The sequence below is a fragment of the Microtus pennsylvanicus genome, chromosome 7, assembly GCF_037038515.1.
Source record: "Microtus pennsylvanicus isolate mMicPen1 chromosome 7, mMicPen1.hap1, whole genome shotgun sequence".
Classification (NCBI taxonomy): Eukaryota; Metazoa; Chordata; class Mammalia; order Rodentia; family Cricetidae; genus Microtus; species Microtus pennsylvanicus.
Genome location: NC_134585.1, coordinates 25,170,567 through 25,192,789, shown reverse-complemented (window position 1 = coordinate 25,192,789; position 22,223 = coordinate 25,170,567). Strand labels below are relative to the sequence as shown.

Below are 22,223 nucleotides of genomic sequence, written 5' to 3'. Positions count from 1 at the left end.
AGCTCCTAGTAGTTATATAAGCAATAAACAATTGCCAAGGGAGCGGAGACTCTGGTAAAGCGTCCAGGACTACAGCTCTAGTAATATTCCTCCAAGTAGCTCCAGTAAACTCACTGGTGAGCCAGTTTCTTTGGTCTGTCATTAGTGCATATTTGGAGTAAATTACATAAAATTTGAACATTTCTTTTAATTTAATTTAACATGTGTAACGTGTGCTTTGTGCCCATGAAGGCTGAAGAGGGTGTTGGATCCCCTGGAACTGAAGTTTCAGACAGTTGTGAGTTGTCATGTGGCTGCTGGAAATTGGAAATCAAACCTGGGACCTCTGGAATAATAACCAATGCTCTTAATGCTGAGTCATCTCTCTCATTCCCATTTGAATGGTTTTTAAATTTAATAATGTTAAGGAAATTTACTTGTTGTACAGCTTTCGTCACCTCAACTTCCCAGACTCAAACTTCACTTGGAGCTGTGAAACTCTTAGGAGCTGTTGAATAGTGATCCCCAAATCTCTGCACGCCACGCACCTGTCCCTGGCACCCACCTTCTATATTTATGTACTTGGTTACCATGGATATCTCCAGTAAGTGGAAACATACAGTATGAGTCCCTTCGTGTAAGGTCTATGTGGTCCGTCCGTGAATCACATGTTAGAATTTCCTCACTTATAAGGCTGAATCATATTCCATTATTTGTGTGTATCACATTTTGCTTATTCATTCTTATGTTAATGGAAACTTTTAGTTTTTTTCTTTTCTAAGACAGATTTTATTATAAGCTGTAACCTAGCCTGGCCTCAAATTCAGTTTTCCTGCTTCAGCATTCTGAGTGCTCAGATGACAGGTGTCTGACTTTTAGCTACTGACATTTTTCTCACCTTAGTGAATTCACACGATTCTTTGAGCAAATTTTAGTTTTGACTATTGTGAATGATCCTGCCTGGGGAAAATGGTAGCAACTATCTCTTAAATTCCATTCAACTCAGGAGTCTTGTCCAGAAGAAGACCCACTGGAAACAGTGGTGGGTTTTCTGTTTTGTTTGATAGTAGGTGTCATGGTGGATAGGATTAATAATATCTCTTTATAGCTTTGTTTTTCTAAGATTAGTGATGCCAAATATCTTTCTCTACACCCATTTCTTATCCTGTGAAGTGTCTCTCTAGATCCTTTTCCACCCCCTTGCTTTTTGTCCAGCTGGTTGTTGATGTAGAACATATTTGTGTTCTAGGTAGCAATCCCTTCTCGTGTATATGACTTTCAGAGATTTCTTCAAGCCCATCAGATTGTTGGTTCTGGTAATTGAGCGAGAACCCTCTGGAAGAGCAACCAGTGCTCTCAACTGCTAAGCCATATCTCTAACACTTTTAAAAAAATATTCTAGTTAAATTTATTGATAACATATGTAAACAAGGTGCCATGAATATTGAGATTTTTTATTTGTTTTTCAAGATAGCTCTGACTGTCCTGAAACTTACTTGTAGACCAGGTTGACTTTGAACTCACTTAAATCCACTTGCCTCTTCCTCCTGAGTGCTAGGATTAAAGGCATTGTGCCACCACCACCACCACCTAGTGAATATTCAGAATTATTATTGAGAATTGTGTTATGTGTTAATTTCTTACTGTTTTTCTGTCCTTCATATGTGTAACTATGTGTCCTAATTTTATTCTTTCTGGTAGCCCCCATATGTGTGATTTTCTTTTTCTCTGAAAGGGTTCCTTCTGACAGCTTCTGTAGGGCTGGTGTAATGATTGGGAATTCCTTTAGCCTATTTATTATTTGTTTTGTTTATTGAAAAATTTTCTTTTTTTTTTTTTTTTTTTTTTTTTTTGGTTTTTCGAGACAGGGTTTCTCTGTGGTTTTGGAGCCTGTCCTGGAACTAGCTCTTGTAGACCAGGCTGGTCTCGAACTCACAGAGATCCGCCTGCCTCTGCCTCCCGAGTGCTGGGATTAAAGGCGTGCGCCACCACCGCCCGGCTTATTGAAAAATTTTCATGCACTATATTTCGATCATGTTTTTGCTCCTCCAAATTCTGTCGATTCTTCCCATCTTCCTACCCACCCAACTTTATATTATTTTTCTTTCTCATTTAAAACAACAAAAATAGGGCTGGAGAGATGGCTCAGAGGTTAAGAGCATTGCCTGCTCTTCCAAAGGTCCTGAGTTCAATTCCCAGCAACCACATGGTGGCTCACAACCATCTGTAATGGAGTCTGGTGCCCTCTTCTGGCCTGCAGGCATACACACAGACAAAATATACATAATAAATAAATAAATATTTAAAAAAAAATAAAACAACAAAAATAAAACAAAAACACAAAAAACAAATAAGCAAAAGACCAATAAGAGAAAAAAATGCCAAAATAAAGCAAAATGAAATAAAATGTCCACAAAAGTACTGTGGAGTTCAATTTGTGTTAGCTATCTCTGAACATGAGACTCTATTGAAGAAAATGGATTTTTACTTTTGTCAGCAGTATCAATTGTAGATAGCTTTTTGCTTAGGGGTAGGAGCCTGTGTCTACTTCCTCCTCAATGCTGGTACCCCATCTGGTTTGAGCCTGTGTAGGTCTTATACAAGGTGCCACACTCTGAGTTCATATGTACATTTGTCCTGTTGTGTCTGGAAGACAGTTTCCTTGGTGCGGTTCACCACCTCTGGCTCTTACAGTCTCTCTGCTTCCTCTTCCCCATAGATCCCTGAGCCTTGAGGGGAGGGGTTTGGTGGAAACACTCCAAAGTCTCTCACTCCCTGCACATTGTCTAGTTGTAGTTCCCATCTACTGCAAGAAGCTTCTTGTATGTAAGTTTATCAAGACACAGATCTATGGGTTAGAGCATTAGGAGTCATTTTTGCCATGTTCCTTTGACATAAATAATAATAGTGGTAGGTTTTCCTTTAGGCTGGTGGCCTATCTATTCCCCGGTCCTTGGTCACTTCAGCAGTGTCAAGGTTTTTCTAATGGAGCGAGCCTTAAATCTAAAAGTAGTTGGCTACTTCTATAGCCATTTGTGCCACTATTTATACCAGTCTATCTTGCAGGCAGGTCACTGTTTTATGACACAGGGTTTGCAACTGAATAATATTGATTATTACCTTTTTTCTCTGATAAGAGTACCTTCCAGAACCATAAACATTAATAAGTAATTGTGGAGATAGACACTTCTCTTATGTTCAGCAATGGGGCCTTACCATCAGGTTATAGAGAGTAACCAATGGCCTTGACAATAGCCTGGGATGTATGGGGGTTTCCATGAAGCCCTTTTGGCCAGTGGTTCAACAAGGTGTAACTCATTCCTAGCACTAGAAGTTATACTTGGTGGCAGAAGAGATCAAGTTGGGGTATTATCTCCTTTATTATTTGGTGACTACATTTAGATTTCTTTCATATATGTATATATTTTAGGAAGATTCTACAGAAGTAGGTTTCCATATAATTTTTCTTTTCTTTTTTCTTAAAAAGATTTATTTATGTGGGCTAGAGAGATGGCTTAGTGGTTAAGAATACTGGCTGCTCTTCCAGAGGACCCAGGTTCAATTCCCAGCAACCACATGTTAGCTCATGCCTGTATAACTTCAATTCCTGGGGTTCTGGTGGCCTTTCACAGACATACATACAGATAAAACAGCAGTGAACATAAAATAAAAATAAATCATAAAAAATTTTTAGAGATTTATTTACTGTGTAGAGTATTCTGTCTGCCTGCATGCCTGCACGCCCGAAGAAGGTATCAGATCTCATTGTTGTAAATGGTTGTGAGCCACCATGTAGTTATGTTTTTTAAAATTCCCTTTATTGTTAGTTGTTCCTCTCCATATTCCCCCTTTTATACTCCTCCTATTCAGTCCTCCTATTCTAGTATTCTAGTTTCCCCTTTGTCTCTCCATAACAATGTATTCACTAGGTACCTAACCTGTATGATTATTCACATCGTAGCATGCATATTGAAAGCCTAAGAGCTTAACATCCACATTTAAGAGAAAACATAGACCACTTGTCTTTCTGGGTCTGTTATCTCGCTCAGGATGATTTTTTAAAATCTATTTTTATACTTCAATTTTATAATTTTATATTTCTTAACAGCTAAATAATATTCCATTATGTACCACATTATCATTATTCTTTCATCAGTTGATGGACATCTAAGCTGTTTACAATCGAGTTGTTCTGAATAGAGCAACAGTGAACATCGATGAATAAATACCTCTGTAGAAGGATATAGAGTCCTTTGGTATATGCTGAAGAGTGGTATATAGCTAGATCTTGAAGTAGATAAATTCCCAGCTTTCTAAGGAACTGCTACACTGATTTCCATAGTAGCTGTACCAGTTTACACTTCCACCAGCAATGAATACGTGTTCCTTTTCCACGCATCTTTGCCTCTATGAGCTGTCATTTGTTTTATTGATCTTGGTCATTTTGAGTGTGATAAGATGAAATATCAAAGTACTTTTAATTTGCATTTCTCTGGTGACTAAATATGTTGAACATTTTTTTGAAGTGTTTCTCATCCATTTGTGTTTCATCTTTTCTCCCCCTTTCTCTCTCTTTTTTTTTCCCGGTTTTTTGGAGACATGGTTTTTCTGTAGCATTAGAGCCTGTCCTAGAACTTGCTCTGTTGACCAGGTTGGCCTCAAACTCACAGCAATGCTTCTGCCTCCCAAGTGCTGGGATTAAAACCACTGCCTAACCTGTGCTTCATCTTTTAAGAACTCTCTACTTAGTTGTGTACCACAATTTTAAATTGGGTTGTTTTCTTTTTTTAAAATAATTTTTTATTTATTATGTATATAATATTCTGTGTGTATGCCTGAAGGCCAGAAGAGGGCACCAGACCTCTTTACAGATGGTTGTGAGCCACCATGTGGTTGCTGGGAATTGAACTCAGGACCTTTGGAAGAGCAGGCAATGCTCTTAACCACTGAGCCATCTCTCTAGCCCCTGGGTTGTTTTCTTGATGTTTAGTTCTTATTGGTTCTTTATATATTTTAAATACTAACTTTCCATCATATGTATAATTAGTAAAGATCTTTTCACATTCAAGCCTCTTAGCTTGAATGTTGTTATCCTCTACCATACAGAAGCTTTTCATCTTCGTGAGATCCATTTATTAATTGTTGGTCTTAGTGCTTGTGCTATCAGTGTTCTATTCAGAAAATTCTTTCCTCAGGAGTTCACAACTATTACCTACTTTTCTTCTATCAGGTTCAGGGTATCTGGTCTTCCGCTGAAGTCCTGCTCCATTTGGAGTTTAGTTGTGTGCAGAATGGTAGAAATGGATCTGTTCCTGTTCCATTTATTGAAGATGCTGTTTTTTCTCTGGTATAGTTTTTGAATTCTTTTTCAAAAAACAGTTGTCCATAGGCATGTGGACTTATGTCTAGATCTTCAGTTGGAATCCATTGATCAGTGTGTCTGGTTTTATACCCATACCATATTGTTTTTATGACAGTAGTTCTGTAATACGATATGGGATAGTGACACCTCCAGCACTTGTTATATTATCCAGGATTGTTTTTGCTGTCCTAGCTTTGTGTTCCCATATGAAGTGAGCTTGAAGTATTTTCATTTTAGTTTCTATGAAGAATTGTGATAGAATTGTGATGGCAACTGCATTGAATCTATAGATTGCTTTTGGTGAAATGGCCATTTTCATAATATTAATCTTACCAATCCATAAACATGGGAAAAATTTCCATATTGTGATGTTTTCTTCAGTTTCTTTCTTTAATCTCTTAAAGTTTTTGTTTTACAAGTCTTTAACTTCCTTGCTTAAAATTATTTCAGGATACATCTTTTGGGGAGGCTTTTCTTTATCTTATCTCAGTCTACTTTAAGAATCAAAGACATACAGAATTTCACAGAAAAATCCAAAAAAGAACATATGTAGAAAGTTTTTCCCATACCATAGGAGAGTGTGTATGTACACACCTATTGCCTGTTGAAGTCCAGAGTTCTATAGCTGCTATTCCCCTCTGTAGTTCCACACCTTATATTTTTGAAACATGGCCTTTCACTGAATCTGGAGTTTGTTGTTACAACTAGACTACTTACTTGGCCAGCAAGCCCCCAGCATTCGTCTGCTCCATAACCTACCTCCTCCCCAGTGCTGGAATTAACCTCTGTGTGCTCTAACAGCCAACTTTTACAATGGCTGGTAAGAATCCTTACTCAGATCCTTTTGTTTGTCTGTTTTGGTTTTTAGAGGCAGGGTTTTTCTGTGTAGCCGTGGATGTCCTGGGACTAGCTCTGTAAAGCAGGCTGACCTTGATCTCAGATCCATACCAGATCTGAATGCTTGAACAGCAAACATTTCCAACTGAGCCATCTTCCTAGCCCCCTGATGAATTCATTTTTATTTTATACATTACATTCATTTTGTGTGTGTGTGTGGGCACATAAGTGGCACATAAGTGTGTATGTGTGTATGGGCACATAAGTGTGTATGTGTGTATGGGCACATAAGTGTGTATGTGTGTATGGGCACATAAGTGTGTATGTGTGTATGGGCACATAAGTGTGTATGTGTGTATGGGCACATAAGTGTGTATGTGTGTATGGGCACATAAGTGTGTATGTGTGTATGGGCACATAAGTGTGTATGTGTGTGTGGGCACATAAGTGTGTATGTGTGTATGGGCACATAAGTGTGTATGGTGTATGGGCACATAAGTGTGTATGTGTGTATGGGCACATAAGTGTGTATGTGTGTATGGGCACATAAGTGTGTATGTGTGTATGGGCACATAAGTGTGTATGTGTGTATGGGCACATAAGTGTGTATGGTGTATGGGCACATAAGTGTGTATGTGTGTATGGGCACATAAGTGTGTATGTGTGTATGGGCACATAAGTGTGTATGGTGTATGGGCACATAAGTGTGTATGGTGTATGGGCACATAAGTGTGTATGTGTGTATGGGCACATAAGTGTGTATGTGTGTATGGGCACATAAGTGTGTATGGTGTATGGGCACATAAGTGTGTATGTGTGTATGGGCACATAAGTGTGTATGTGTGTATGGGCACATAAGTGTGTATGGTGTATGGGCACATAAGTGTGTATGTGTGTATGGGCACATAAGTGTGTATGTGTGTATGGGCACATAAGTGTGTATGTGTGTATGGGCACATAAGTGTGTATGTGTGTATGGGCACATAAGTGTGTATGTGTGTATGGGCACATAAGTGTGTATGTGTGTATGGTGTATGGGCACATAAGTGTGTATGTGTGTATGGGCACATAAGTGTGTATGTGTGTATGGGCACATAAGTGTGTATGTGTATATGGGCACATAAGTGTGTATGTGTGTATGGGCACATAAGTGTGTATGTGTGTATGGGCACATAAGTGTGTATGGTGTATGGGCACATAAGTGTGCATGTGTGTATGGGCACATAAGTGTGTATGTGTGTATGGGCACATAAGTGTGTATGTGTGTATGGGCACATAAGTGTGTATGTGTGTATGGGCACATAAGTGTGTATGTGTGTATGGGCACATAAGTGTGTATGTGTGTATGGGCACATAAGTGTGTATGTGTGTATGGGCACATAAGTGTGTATGTGTGTATGGGCACATAAGTGTGCATGTGTGTATGGGCACATAAGTGTGTATGTGTGTATGGGCACATAAGTGTGTATGTGTGTATGGGCACATAAGTGTGTATGGTGTATGGGCACATAAGTGTGTATGTGTGTATGGGCACATAAGTGTGTATGTGTGTATGGGCACATAAGTGTGTATGTGTGTATGGGCACATAAGTGTGTATGTGTGTATGGGCACATAAGTGTGTATGTGTGTATGGGCACATAAGTGTGTATGTGTGTATGGGCACATAAGTGTGTATGTGTGTATGGGCACATAAGTGTGTATGGTGTATGGGCACATAAGTGTGTATGTGTGTATGGGCACATAAGTGTGTATGTGTGTATGGGCACATAAGTGTGTATGTGTGTAAGGGCACATAAGTGTGTATGTGTGCATGGGCACATAAGTGTGTATGTGTGTATGGGCACATAAGTGTGTATGTGTGCATGGGCACATGAGTGTGTATGTGTGTATGGGCACATAAGTGGCACATAAGTGTGTATGTGTGTAAGGGCACATAAGTGGCACAGCATTGGTGCAGAGGACAAAGAACAGTGTGCAGTTCTCTCCTTACACCGTATGAATTCTAGCTCTAAATAACAGTCACGGGGCCTGGAAGCATGACCTTCTGCACACTGAGCTGTCTCACCAGCCTTGCATTTTGTTTTTTTATAAAGCCTTCTATTAAATGGACAACTTAAAATGTTATTTCTTGATCATTGAAAAAGCAGCAGATTCACAAACAGCCACCAGAGGGTGCTGTTTTGTAGCATTGACCAGATTAGATACTTGGTGTGTTTGCCTTTCCACACACACACAAAATAATAATTTTTTGTACATTTTTTTCTACCCATAATGCAAATAATTACTCTTCTTTTAACCTTTGCCTATAAATTCTGCAGATTGCACATTAACTTCTAAGTAGTTCTTTAGTTATTCTTACCAGTTTTTTTTTTATCACTATCATATCTATTAATTGGTATCTGCTCTGTGATAATCAGTATACTGGGAATCTTTAATGAATTTTGACCTTTTTTTTTGGTAAATTCAGGATCTAGCCAGGTGTGGTGGCTTTATTCCCACCACTCAAGTGGCAGAGGCAGAGGCACAGGCAGGTGGGGATCCAGACCAGAAGAGGCTGCACAGTGAGACCTTGTTTCAAAATAAATAAATAAAACAGGGTTTCACTACATAGGCCCAGACTAGTCTCAGATTTCTGATTCTTGCTTGGCCTCATGAGTGCTGGAGTTACATGTGAGCACGAACACACTCTGCTAAGTGTATCTTAGACCTAGAGACTTGAGCCGTTTTCTGTTGCTTTGAAGCATGGTCTCCCAAGTGTGCACAGCTGGTCTCTTACCTCAGCAGCCGTCCTAGAAGATATGCCAATGCACTGCAGAGTTAAAAATTTGCTGCAAGGCCCCTCCAGCTAGCCTGCAATATAACAGCTCATGCTAAACTAAAATGCTTTCTGCCTCAAACATTAAACTATAAAGGAACTTTTTTCACTAAATGAGTCATGGATGTGATTTGAAAGGCTTAGAAAACTTTTACTCAAAATTAGCTTTTACCGTGGTTCAGTTTCTGTGTTTCTAGTCTCAATACTACTACCAAGTGAGATGTTTTGTGGGGAATTTGTAGTTTATGAATTAATACTTTTAGGGGGCTGGAGAGATGGCTCAGAGGTTAAGAGCATTGCCTGCTCTTCCAAAGGTCCTGAGTTCAATTCCCAGCAACCACATGGTGGCTCACAACCATCTGTAATGGGGTCTGGTGCCCTCTTCTGGCCTGCAGGCATACACACAGACAGAATATTGTATACATAATAAATAATAATAAATAAATAAATATTTTTTTTAAAAAAGAATTAATACTTTTAGCCAGCTGGTGGTAGCACACACCTTTAATCTCAGCACTTGGGAGTCAGAGGCAGGTAGATCTCTATGAGTTGAGGCCAGTTTGGTCTACAGAGTGAGTTCCAAGGCAACCAAGACTACACAGAGAAACCCTGTCTCAAAAAACAAGAACTTATTTTATAATTTTTTCTTCTTACTTGCCATAGTTTTAATAGAATGAAATGTACTGTTTTATGTGCTTGATTAAAGAAAGTAAGCTTAATTACTGTCATGTTTTGAAGGAGATATGTTGGCATTCTATGTCAGATAACTTTGCTAGTTTGGATATTTGTTTAGGATTAAGCCCTGGTCTTTGACTATCAGCAGGCTGGGGAGGTAGGAAAGTGAGGGTGTTTCTGTTCCTCTAGAGGGCGGTTTCTTTTCCTGCTGCAATATTGTCTGCTGAGTCCTAAGTCGCCTTGGCCTAGATACTCTCCAGTACACCTGTTTCTTTTCTTATGTTTGGACCAATGCAGGTACAGTTGAAGCTGAGGACCTGTTTTTCTGTTCATAAATTTAGTCCTGAGTCTTTTAAATTTAATGATTGTGTGGGTCTTTTGGTCCTTCCTTCCTTCCTTCCTTCCTTCCTTCCTTCCTTCCTTCCTTCCTTCCTTCTTTTCTGTTTTTTGAAACAGGGTTTCTCTGTTGCTTTGGAGCCTGTCCTGACACTCACTCTGTAGACCAGGCTGGCCTCGAACTCACAGAGATCCACCTGTCTCTGCTTCTTGAGTGCTGGGATTAAAGGCTGAGCTGCCACTGCCTGGCTTGGACATTCCTTCTTGAAGTGTGGTATCCAGTGTATTAATTACAAAATTAACATTGGCTAAAGAAAAAAAAAAATCTAGTAATTGAATGGATTTAAATATTTAGCGTCTGTCTTTTTCAGTTTGGTAATCCCTGCCACAAAAAATATTTAAAACTAAAGTGAGACACCTCATGATTTGGGATGAAAGAAAGTCAGATTATCCTGAAACAGACTTCAAACTCAATACGGGCATAGAGGGCTGTAGTCACCTATACAGGGTGGAGTAGCTTTGATATGTAATAAAGGAGAGCATCTGGAAGGAGCTGACAGCTGTACTGAACTTCTGCCACTGAAGATCAGACATGCATGCCTGGAATCCCTGCATTCAAGAGTCTGAGGCAGAAGAATCTAAAAACAGGCAAACAAACAAGCAAACAAAAAAAGATGAAGATCATATTTTACATTTTAAAAGTTTACTAAGGTAAGGCTTTTTTATAGGCCGTCAACAGCCTGGTGTTATAGATTGTGTCTTTGTGAACCAATGGCCTTGTTTTGTAAATTTCAGTTTTCGTCTATGTGTGTTCCTGTGTATCTTGTACATCTCTAAGGAAAGGTTTCACAATTTATAGATACTTTCTCATGTTTCTATGAGGTTCCTGAATTCGAGTTACTCAGCAAGTGTTTCTGGTCTACATGTTGTTTGCCACACTCTTGGGAACAGCAAGCTGCAGTTGATGGGACAAATGTAAGGTGCTTTGCCTGAAGTTGGGTGAATCTCAGTGGAGTGCTCTCACTGCCTCGCTGGGAGCCCTGGAAGGCTTCACAAAATGGGACCCGCATGAATGACAAGTTCATTTGGATAGAGAATGACAGAACCAGACATGGTGTGTGCTGATCTAGAGAGCAGCGAGGAAAAAGACAGTTAGTTGTTGGAAGAAGCAGATGGATCTCTTGATTTCAAGGTAGGCTTTGTCTATGTAGTGTGTTGTTAAGTCAGGACTACATGTGAGACCCTGTATCAAAAATAAAAAAGTATTAAATTGGGGGAAAACAACAAATTTTACAAGTGAATTATTAATACTATGGACAGAGTTTCTATTTTCTTTATTTCCATATTATTTATTAGTTTTGAAACTCTGTACACAGGTCCTTATTTACCTACTTAGTTATGATTAGAAGGCAGGCTTCCCCTCTGTTCTTACTAGTCTTAGTGATTTACTTCATCACCAGTGTGCCTTACATTGTTTCATCTTATAGTTTATGCCCAGTTTCTTATTGGTCTCCTCTAGTGAGTTCCTTCTTTAAGTCTTCTGTTCTATCGAGCATTATTTGGAAGTAAATAGGCTAAGGGGATGGTAGTGGTGTCCTCAGTGCTGAGCCTTGGTATGCTAACAAGCACTCTAAGTACACTTCTAGAGCGGAATATGGTTGCAGTACTGGTTGTGTATCAAATGGTGACTCTGCTCATGCAGCACTGGAACGCTTAATGCTGATTGAGATCCCTTCACCTTCTGAAAATTGTCTGCTTGTAATACTTGTAGGAGCCACACAGTGGCAGAAAGAGCATGTAGAAGCTGCAGCCTTGCGTAGTCTGTCTGTTTATTTTGGCTTTTGAGACAGGGTCTTACTCAAGTATAGGCTGACCTCCAAATCACTATGTGATGAGACTGGCCTAAAGTTCTGGCAGTTCTCCTGTCATAGCACCCCTAGTGCCAGCGCTACAGGCAGGAGCCGCTGTGTTTTGTTTCTTTCCTTTACAACAGAAATTAATAAAAAGAACTTCTATGGTCATTTAACTTTATTTTATATACATTGGTGTGAAGGTGTCAGATCCCCTGCAACTGGATCTTCAGACAGTTTTGAGCTGCCGTGTGGGTGCTGGGAATTGAACCCGGGTCCTCTGGAAGAGCAGTCAGTGCTCTTAACCACTGAGCCATCTCTCCAGCTCCTAATAAAAAGGACTTCTAATATGCAACAGCCACCTTAAGAATTAAGACATCAACAAATGAGGTTGAAACCTCCTCACATACTTTCTTCTTCCAGTTAGCCAGCCTCCTTTGTGCTTTTCTTCTAGCAGACAACTTTATTGAATTTAGTCTCTGTAACCCCTGTGGATGGATGTATTTATGGTTCTTCTACATGTTTACGCTATTTTAATAGTAAAACAGGTTGTTTATTATGTCTCATACAATGTGTACTGTTGTGTTACTAAATAAGCTGAGGTTCTCAGATTTTTATGATTTTTGAATGTGGATTTTTGTAGCTGCAATGAATCATTTTTTTTGTTACTGTCTGATATCACACTAAAGCGATTACAACTTTTAAAATTGAGTTCCTTATCGGAAAACTTTGAGAGAGGTGACATGGTGATGTGGTTCTAAATAAGGCCTCTGAATGCAAGGTGGCCATTCAGTTCTAGTACTATCACATGTCAAGGGTAGGCCTTGTTTCTGCTTGTGTAAAGTAGGATGCCTCTCATTTCACAGGGTGCCTTGAGGATTAAATTCCATAATATGTAAAGCATTAATATTGCGATTATTCCAATATGCTATCTTTAATATAAGATGACAGTTATATAACGGCGTGGGGTAGATTTTGGGTTGTTTACTGAGTCCCAGTGGAACATAGATCATCTTGAAATAAGGGAAGAATAGTGAAACTAGGCTTTGAAGGCAGTTGTGGTGGTTTCCTCCTGAAGATGGATATTTTCTCTAAAGTAGGAGGGTTCATCTGCCAGGAGTGGAAGATCAGGTACAAAAGGAGTGAAAGATCAGGGAAAGCTGCAAAGGGTTTGGAGTGGTCTTGTTCAAGACATGATCCAGCTAGAAGCATGTAAAGGAATCACCCATGTAGGTATATGTACTCTTCTTGATTGCATGGATTTATTTTCGGCAACATGTTTCCCTGAAAAGCGTGAACCCTACTCCCACCCCAACACACACACACACACACACACACACACACACACACACACACACACACTTCCTTCTGCCCCTGTGGCTCATATTGCTGTGTGAAGGACCTCCAAACTGTCTCCAAGCTTATAGTCCTTCCTATCCTGAATTCATACTCTTTACAGTTTTTTCCCACATGACACATAAATCCTATAGACTAGATTCAAAATAGGATTTCACGTTAGTTCCCAGTCTCTGTCTCTGTACCTGTTTGTTAGAGCCTGAGGCAGCCCTCGGTCCTCCACTGAGAATGCTCTCTCTGTCAGTAACCTCCTTTTGGAATTTATCAGATCCTTGAATGTACTTTGTATGATCTTAGAAAGACATTTGCCACTGTGTCAAGTTAATGTCCTCAGAGGCCTCCTTAGAAAACGCCATTAGGAAAATACTTTAATACAAACAAGAGTGACTCTTCCTCACTCTCAGTGCTTGGACTTCGTTGCTCTGTTGCCACACTTGTTTCACATTCTTTTCCCTCTCTCTGTTAAATATTTAAAAGCAGACCTCAGATATCAGTTGACAGCATCTTGATCTGCATCAGAGTGGATTTCTGAGATGGGCACTGTATTAGGAACCCTATACTGCTGTTCTACCTGACAAAAAGAACAGAGATTCCCAGCATCATTAGAGCCTGGTTTGTAATCACATTTCCCCATTTGTTTTAAGAATATCTTTCTATTGTTGGTTTGTTTAAACTGGAATCTCAACAGAGTCTAATAGCTGAATAGATTTGATTGTTAAGACCCTGTCTCAAAAACAAATGGATATATCAAAGAAAGAAGATTCTGAGAATCTAACTCAGTTCCTCATACTTGCCAGGTCAATGCTTAACCTGCTGAGTCACCCTCTCCCTACACCCTCACCGCACCTGTGGAACAGAGTCTGATTTAGCCAGGCTGGCCTTGAGTACCAAAGATGATTTTGAATTTCTGATCCCTCTGCTACCACCTCCCCAGAACTAGGCCCCACCACACCCGGTTTTTATGTAGTACCAATGATAGAACCCACAATTTTGTGCATACTAGACACACACTCTACCAACTGAGATAGATCCCCTGGTTAATTTTGTGAACTTTAAAAAACTAATTTTTTTTTAGATTCAAAGTAAACTTTAAATGCTAGACTTTCAGTGGGCAAAATTACAGCCACATGGAGTCAAACTCAGGCTTCTTTCACCAGGTCTGTTTAGTTGCTATGTGGATAAAAGAATGTGAAGAATGTTAGCAATGCCAGAGCCTGCTGCTCCTCTCTGCCCCTCCTGGTCAGTTAGCTACCTAGGCTTTTCCACTTTGCTTCCTGGTGCACCTCACAGCCTTCTTTCTGTGCTGATCACAACCATCCTGGTTCTAGCTAATGTCCTTTCTTATCCTGCTGCTTACAGTCTTTCTGTGCTGCCTTGGGTCTTCACCCCCTCCCCTGTTTACGGAGGAGGGATCCTCAGCCTGTATGAGCTAGGGAGAAGATAACAAGCAGTGGCCAGGCTAGTGCCACATGCCTTTATCCTACCACTTGAGAGACAAAGGCAGGTGAATTTTCGTGCGTTTAAAGCTAGCCTTGTCCACATAAGGCCGCCAGAAATACATCGTGAGACCCTGTCTCTGGGAAAAAGGCAGAAGCGGTGAATAAAATGAGGAAGGCAGATTGATGCCTGAGAGGAGGAAATAGAACTTCAGCAGTTTATACTGAACCTAAGAATTTGGTAACCTGGTAACATTTGACATAACCAAAGCAGGGATCATGGTTTATTTTTTAAGACACATTTTGTGAATTCCAAGGCCAGGGAAAGAAGCACAGCTGTGGGTTCAGCTTGGCTGATGCTCACTGGTCTCAAAACTCCCGAGTTAGTAAACTTAACAGACAAGTTGAACCAGTAAGGGGCCCACATTTCCACGCATATTCCCATGGTCCAATCCATGTTCACATAAGGTTTACCCAGTTATGTGTCATGTGTATGGATTGAAACTCCTGCTGGTTCCAAGCCTGAGTAGGCATTGCTGGCCATGCCAACATACGAGTGTTGCTAGTCTCTGACTAATGGTCTGTCAGCCATTAATTAGACCGTGCTTTCTCTGTTCTCATGTTTTCATGAACATCTGTAGTTTTACAATAGTGGGGAGCTAGCTCCTTTATTACGGCTACCATAATGTAGCTGCAGTCTTTCTTAGTTACCTCACATCTAGGTCCCATGTCCTGACTGGCTATTCTTATCCATAATTAAGTTTCTGTTTCAGTTAGCTGCATTAGAAGCAACTATATATGAAAGAACAGTGATACCTTGTACGTGTTTCTCAGCGAGGGCTGTGTTTTGTGGAAGTGGGATCCAACTGTCAGGCCAACACTGGCTTCTTTTTCCCAGAGCCTTGGCCTTCCTCTTACTTGGTCCACTTGACTGTCTCTTACCCGGCTATAAGCCCTTTTATTTCCCTTCTTATGTGTTCTAGACCTCACCATTTTAACCCCAACATTCCTTTTAAGCCTAACCTGTTTTCGCCGTAACAAAATGACTTCCTGTGTACTTATATGACAACCACAAGTAAGTTTTCAGAAATGAAACTGTCATCTTAATTCACCTGTTCTCTCTAGGACCTTTCCACCCTATCTGTCTGATGTTCTTGATTCCTTAAAAAACATCTGAGATTAGAAGCCCAATGAGATGGCTCTGGGTAAAAAACACTTGGCATATTGGTCTGGTGACAGTTCAATGCCTAGAACCGCTGTGAAAGTAGGAGAAAACCACCTCTGCAGAGTTGTCCTCAGAATCCATAGCTGCAACATACCACATATTTACACACTAATGAGTAAAAGTTTAAAGTTCATTATTGCAGCTGGATATACTGGCACATACTTTTAATTCTAGTACTTGGGAGGCTGAGGCAGCCAGATCTTTGTGAGTTCAAAGCCAGCCTGGTCTACATAGAAAGTTCCAAGACAGCCAGAGCTGTTTCCAGTAATAATAATAAATAAAATAAATAATAACATGCAATTGGCTTGATAACCTAGAATTTTATTCTGAACTATTTGAAAATTTACCAAGAAACCTTGCTCTTGAGAATATTTATTAATGTTAGATGATCCCATGTTGTTGATTTTAAGAGCAATTGCCATGTTTCTGACTCAGTCAATTTTCTGTGAACTTTTAGGTTTGATTGTGTGTGCATGTCTATGTGTATGTGCTTGCCATAATGCATGTGTGGGGGTGTGGGGGTAAAGGATGTCTTATTACTCTCGGTTGCTGGGGCAAAACACCATGACCAAGGCAACTTCCAAGCACAAGTGTTTAATTGGATCTATGGTTTTAGAGGGCTAGTGCCATGGTGGCAGAGTGAAAGCATGGCGGCAGCGGGAACAGCTGAGAGCTCACATTTCATCTGTAAGAGGAGACAGAGAGAGGGACGCTGGGAAGGGTCCTCTGCAAGTGCAAGAAGTGCTCTCTCCAGCTCCTAAGGTGTTTCCCCCTGTAAACTACTATCCATGAAAAACTTAAGCTTAAAAAGGGGTCATTTTCGGTCGAATCCAAAGACAGTTATAAAACAAAATTCTTCTCGTTACATATCATATATAGAGGTTAATGGTCTGAGATTGCACAGCTATTCATCCAGTTTATAGACCTTCTGGACCTAGCATAGACGATTCTGGTAATGAGCCTTGGTTAATTACGATTCTGCATGGAGGCTGTTTTGTGGCTCTTGTTAACTGTGAGAAGAAATAGGTGACTCAGAAACACCAGATTTAGGTGGTTGAGGTTCAGTTAGGTTTTTTTACCCTCTTGTTCCTGAAGTGATTACTTGTAACAGGCTGCTGAAAACTATACTTTGACAAGTTTAGGTGAACATTTAGGCTAATTTGCCCATAAGTTTTTATACTTGTGGAAGGCTGTCTTCAAATCTACAGTTTTTATAAGCTCTGAAATTTCATGAAGTACATTCTAAAACTATAGACTACCTAGTATGTCTTTAACAATCTCATTTAGAGGGGTATAGAGCAATGGTTCAGCAGTTAAAGAGCATTTACTGCTCTTAACAGAAGACCCAGGTTTATTTCCCAACACCTACATGGTGGTTTAAATCACCTGTAATTACAGTTCCAGGGGATCAGATACCTTATTCTGGCTTCCATGAGCACAGGCATGCATGTGATATGCATACATTGAAAGATAGATAGATAGATAGATAGATAGATAGATAGATAGATAGATAGATAAAGATACATGTAGGTAAAACACTTATGCACATGAAATAAAAAATAAATGACAATTTTAAATTTCACTTAGATAATGTGGAATGTTAAGAGCAAAACATCCAGAACTCTAAGGAGAGAGACAGGTGTCTGCCATGAGTTTGAGGACAGCCTGAGCTACATAGTATCCTGTCTCAAGAAACAACTTAACAGTCAGTAGTGAGACTGTGTTGTTTCCATCACAGAGGGAGCACAGGAGTCCATAGAACAGAGGGGATTGACTGGCCAGGGAGGTCTAGAAAGGCATCCTGTCTTTGCCCAAGACATAGTGGGGTGACTAAGAGCAAACCCTGCAAGAATCCTTCTAGACTTACAGTCTGCATTGGCAGAAACCAGGAAATGAGAATAGTCTGTCCTAGCAACTGCCTGGAATCCAGAAGGCTAGGGGCCTTGGAGCCAGGCTCTACTGGCACCAGATGGCACACCTCATTCTCTTTGTTTATACTGTTATAAAGGCAGTGGAGCCATGGAAAGGTTTTTAAGAAGGGTCAATAAGAAATCGACCTGCATTTTAAAAGATAGTTTGAATAGATAAGAAGGTTGGTGACTGAGAGAAATTTAGAGCAGACAAGAGGAACTTTCCCAAACAGTGCATAGCCTGCTGCTGGGCAGCTAGGTCCATCCAGACGAGCACACACCGTGACGCTTAGAATGCACACACTGATTGGAGGTATTCGGAAAGGGAGAAATAGATGCTCAGGGAAGATCTAAAGAATTATCTGTGGACTTTTAAAGGGGTCTGTCAGTTTTCTAACGCTGATGTAAAATGTAGGGTTCACATGTATTTTCTTTTTTTTTTAAAGACTTGTTTATTAATTATGTATACAGGGTTCTTCCTGCATGTATGCCTTCAGGCCAGAAGAGGGCACCAGACCTCATTACAGATGGTTGTGAGCCACCATATGGTTACTGGGAATTGAACTCAGGACCTCTGGAAGAGCAGTCAGTGTTCATAACCTCTGAGCCATTTCTCCAGCCCCCCACATGTATTTTCTGTGAGAGAGTTATTAACTTTTTCAGAATCACAAAAAGTCCCCGAATCCTAGAAAATAGAAAAACTATTGGGTAGTTGTTAGCCTGAGAGGAGAAAGATCTTGCAGAGCACTCAATAGAACTTTGTATTTAATCATTTCAGTCAGAAGTTTAAACTGAAGTTTAAACTTACAGAAGAAATTATCAGCTTTGCAGTTGATATTACATTGGAGCAGATTTCTATTTCATGCCAGAGTCCACAAGCTAGAAAGGACAGAATGGTATGGAAAGTTGTAGTGAGGCTATACAACTACCAGCTGCGCAAGGGTAGATGCAGGCTGGAAACCTGTGGGAAACCAACAACTTGGGTACCATTGTTCTTTGTAACCACTAGCAATAGGAGAGACCTAGAAATCTTATGAACTGGTCACTACTCCAAGTGTCCAAAGATAGGCAAAGTCTCCAGTAATGGATATTATACAGTGGTTAGGCCACGTGAAAACCAGGGGTGTGAATCCTGCACTGAATGCAAGGCTGAGCTGGTAGTCAAAATCTTAATACAGAAATGGAAAGATCTGTTTAGTCATGTCCACTTGCCTGTCCTCTCTGTACTGTAAAAATTATGGAAAGACAGTTGTTTGAAACTGAAGACTCTTTTGAACTAAATCTGAAGATAAAAATTAGGCACAGTTGGTAACTTTCTATGGAAAAGTATATTTGAAGAATAAAAAGAACTGGAGTCTGGGGGCATAGAGCTCAGGTCCGAGGACTGGGACTGGTAAAATGCTTGTTTAACATTCAAGAGTCCTCAGCATTGTATAAACCAGGCAACTAGGAGTAGTTGGAACACCCTTATAGTCCACCTGAGGGTGGAGGATAAGGCATTCAAAGATATCTTTGTCTATCTAGTGAGTTGAGGACCAGCCTAAGATACATGAAATCCTGTCTCAATAAATAAAAAGGGGGCTGGGCATAGTAGTATATACACTTTGATTCCTGACTTGGGAGACAGAGGCAGGCAGGTCTCTATGATTTTGAAGCTAGCCTGGTTTGTGTAGCAAGTTCTAAATCAGGAAGGCCAACATAGTAAGACCTTGTCTCCAGAAACAAAACAACAACAAAACTTAAAAAAATTCAAGATCTTCTGCTCGTACCACTCTATTGTGCACTGTGGGTATGCACTCCTACCTGGTAGTGGTGTGGAGCCAGTGCTGGTTACAGACAGGATGCTAGTAGTGTATTTTGCAAATGTTTGTATAAATTTTTTTTCAAAGTTTTGGAGTGCCTGTGTATTCTTACCTAGCTCTGTGTATTCAGGGTGAAGGAGAAAGGTAAAGTGTCTCCCCTTCCCCCTCCTTTCTTCCTTCCCTCCTTCGTCTGTCTGTCTTCACCAAGACAGTGGGTTAAAGAACCATCAGCCAGGCGGTGCTGGCACATGCCTTTAATTCCAGGAGGCACAAGAGGGCATATCTCTGAGTTTGAGGCCAGCCTGGTCTACAAAACAAGTTCTAGGACAGCTAGAATTGTTACACAGAGAAAGCCTGCTTTAAACCACTCCATGCCCCCCAAAAGCAGCAAAAGGCTCAGAATTTAATTTTATTCTTTGTAGCAGTTTCATTGCAGCATAAACATTGATTTACTAAAATTCCTACTTGTCAGCTCAGCCATTTGAAATGTCAGAGAGCAACTGCTGTCGTAGCTTGTTTGTTACAGGGCTTGGAACTTTTGTTTGTTACTGTCTTCACATCCTTTTAACCACAGACTCATCGGTACAGGATCCATCCCACACAGTTCTGTTTCCTGTGTAAGTAAATTTCAGAAATCACCAGCTCTGTTTCCTTGTCAGCATGTGGCATCAGTTTTAAAAAAAAAAAACTCTTTTAAAAGTACTAGTTATATTATGCTATAGAAATGTGTTTTCTTTCTTTTTGGGTGGTGCTTAGTTTTAAACCTGGGGCCTTGAACATGATATGAATACACTCTCCAGTGAACTATACTCTCCAGCTCCCTTTCTGTACTCTTGTGAAGAGGATTCTAAAAGCAAAAGAATGGTACAAATTGCCCAAAGAATAATTACTAGAACCACAAATCAAGCTTTTGGCTATCAACTAGCCAGCAGCCAGCCTGTATTTGTGCTGTGGTGCAGGTCCAGAGAGGGACTTAATTGGCCTGGTGGGTATACCTGCCTGGTATACCGCAACCATTGGAGCAGGTGACACAGCATTTCTGTGTCCTCTGTCATCTGCAGCCCCTTTTTCTTCCTTTCCAAGATCAGATACATAGATAAATATTGGCACCTGTAGGCAGACAACCTGAGATAAGTGTTACCCAGCAGAGGTGACTGTAAGTTGTGATTATTCAGAAAGTAGGCACAGAATCAGAAAGTCATCTAGCAGAATTTAGCAGAAGAAACACTCTTCCTCCCTTTTATGAATATTTTAGAAATATTTAAGGGGAGAGGGTGGACTCGACACTTCTCTAAGGAACATTTAGAATGGTGAGAGAGAGGAAGGAATTGGACTGCTTCCTTTGGAATTCTGCCCTTTTTTTTTTCTTTAGGGAAAATGTCCCAAAGAGCTACTGATGACCAGGCACTTCTCCGTACTGACAGCTGTCTGTGAAATGTTAATGGATTTCCTGGCACATAAAACAGGGCTGGACCCTTCTTCAAGCATTATTTTGCTAGATTTTTTCCCCCATCTTTAATTTGGAAAAATCTTGGAGAGATTTTTTATAAAGGAATTGGTGTGATTATTCATAAGAAATTTGCTTATTGGTGACCACGTGGGCTATGTGGGTCACTGACTCCCCCTTCCCTAGGTACAGGGCCCAGAGATAAGGCAAGTCATGTCTTGCAGGGAGGGTGTGTACCAAAGAAACAGGAAGCTGTTTCAGCCGGCTGGCCTGGCCTGCTTTGCCTGGAGTTTTTCTAACCCGGAGTCAGGTGTGCTGAGGTCCTTCTGCGGAGGACACTGCCTTTCTGAGCTGGCAACATTCGCCTAGCATAAGCGCTCCAAAGTATCCGTAATTGCTGTACAGAGAAACTATGAGTGCATTACAGCTGAAGGAGCTTTCACAGTCGGGCCTCTACCGGAGAAGGCGAGATCGTCCTGACAGTCTAAGAGTAAATGGGCTGCCTGAGGAAGAGCTGAGGTGAGTGCAGTCAGGGTTGTCCAAGGGGCAAGGTTCCTGAGGCTTGGAGCAGGGATCCACACCCTAGTGGATGCAGTGTTCTTTGGGAAAGAGCCTCGTGGCACTGGAGTCCTTTCCCAATCTTTCCAAGCCACACAAGCCTGTCTACCGTTTAGCTCTTCTCCACACCTGGGCAGCTGGTGCATCTTTGGCTGCATCCAGAGTAACTTTTCAGCTGGAAGGAACTGATTTTCCCTGTGGGTATATCAGAGCAGATTTCTGTGAGGAATTTGACTTTGAGTGTGTGGCAGGTAGTTGGTCGGTAGTGTTTGGTGTCGGGGGGCTGGGAGGGGTTCCTGGGATTCTTTGTTACTGAAGTGATGTAGCTAAGGAATGTTGTGGAACTGCTGACCGCAGTTTAGGAATGAAGGACATCAAAAATCTGGAGACTAAATTAACAAAAGATAAGCTGCTTTAGTTTCAAGTTAATTTATCTAAAACAAGAATAATTATAGTTTTTGCTGTAACTGGCAAAAGTTCCTTTAGATACGATGTTCTGAAAGTCCCCAGAGCATTAAGCCCGTGTTACTGTGAAAGAGGATTTGGATTTTCTTTTTCCTAGATAGAAAGAGCTCCTATTTTCCTGCTGACAGAAAGTGGGTAAAGAGAAGCGTTTGGAAAAATAATTTGCTAT

General features: G+C 40.6%; 1 protein-coding gene across 8 annotated transcripts in view; it reads left to right on the top strand.

Moving 5' to 3' along the window:
- Lims1 (LIM zinc finger domain containing 1) overlaps positions 1-22,223 on the top strand; it is a 117,182-nt gene that overhangs the window by 36,030 nt on the left and 58,929 nt on the right. The window contains exon 1 of one of the 8 annotated variants that reach the window (XM_075980237.1): positions 21,365-21,550. The exons of 6 other annotated variants lie outside the window; for them this stretch is intronic. In XM_075980237.1, the coding sequence (XP_075836352.1) occupies positions 21,444-21,550 (107 nt within the window). In that variant the 5' untranslated portion in view covers positions 21,365-21,443. Of the gene's footprint in view, positions 1-21,364; positions 21,551-22,223 lie in introns of those variants that run through there. One more of the 8 variants, XM_075980238.1, reaches the window with a different exon arrangement.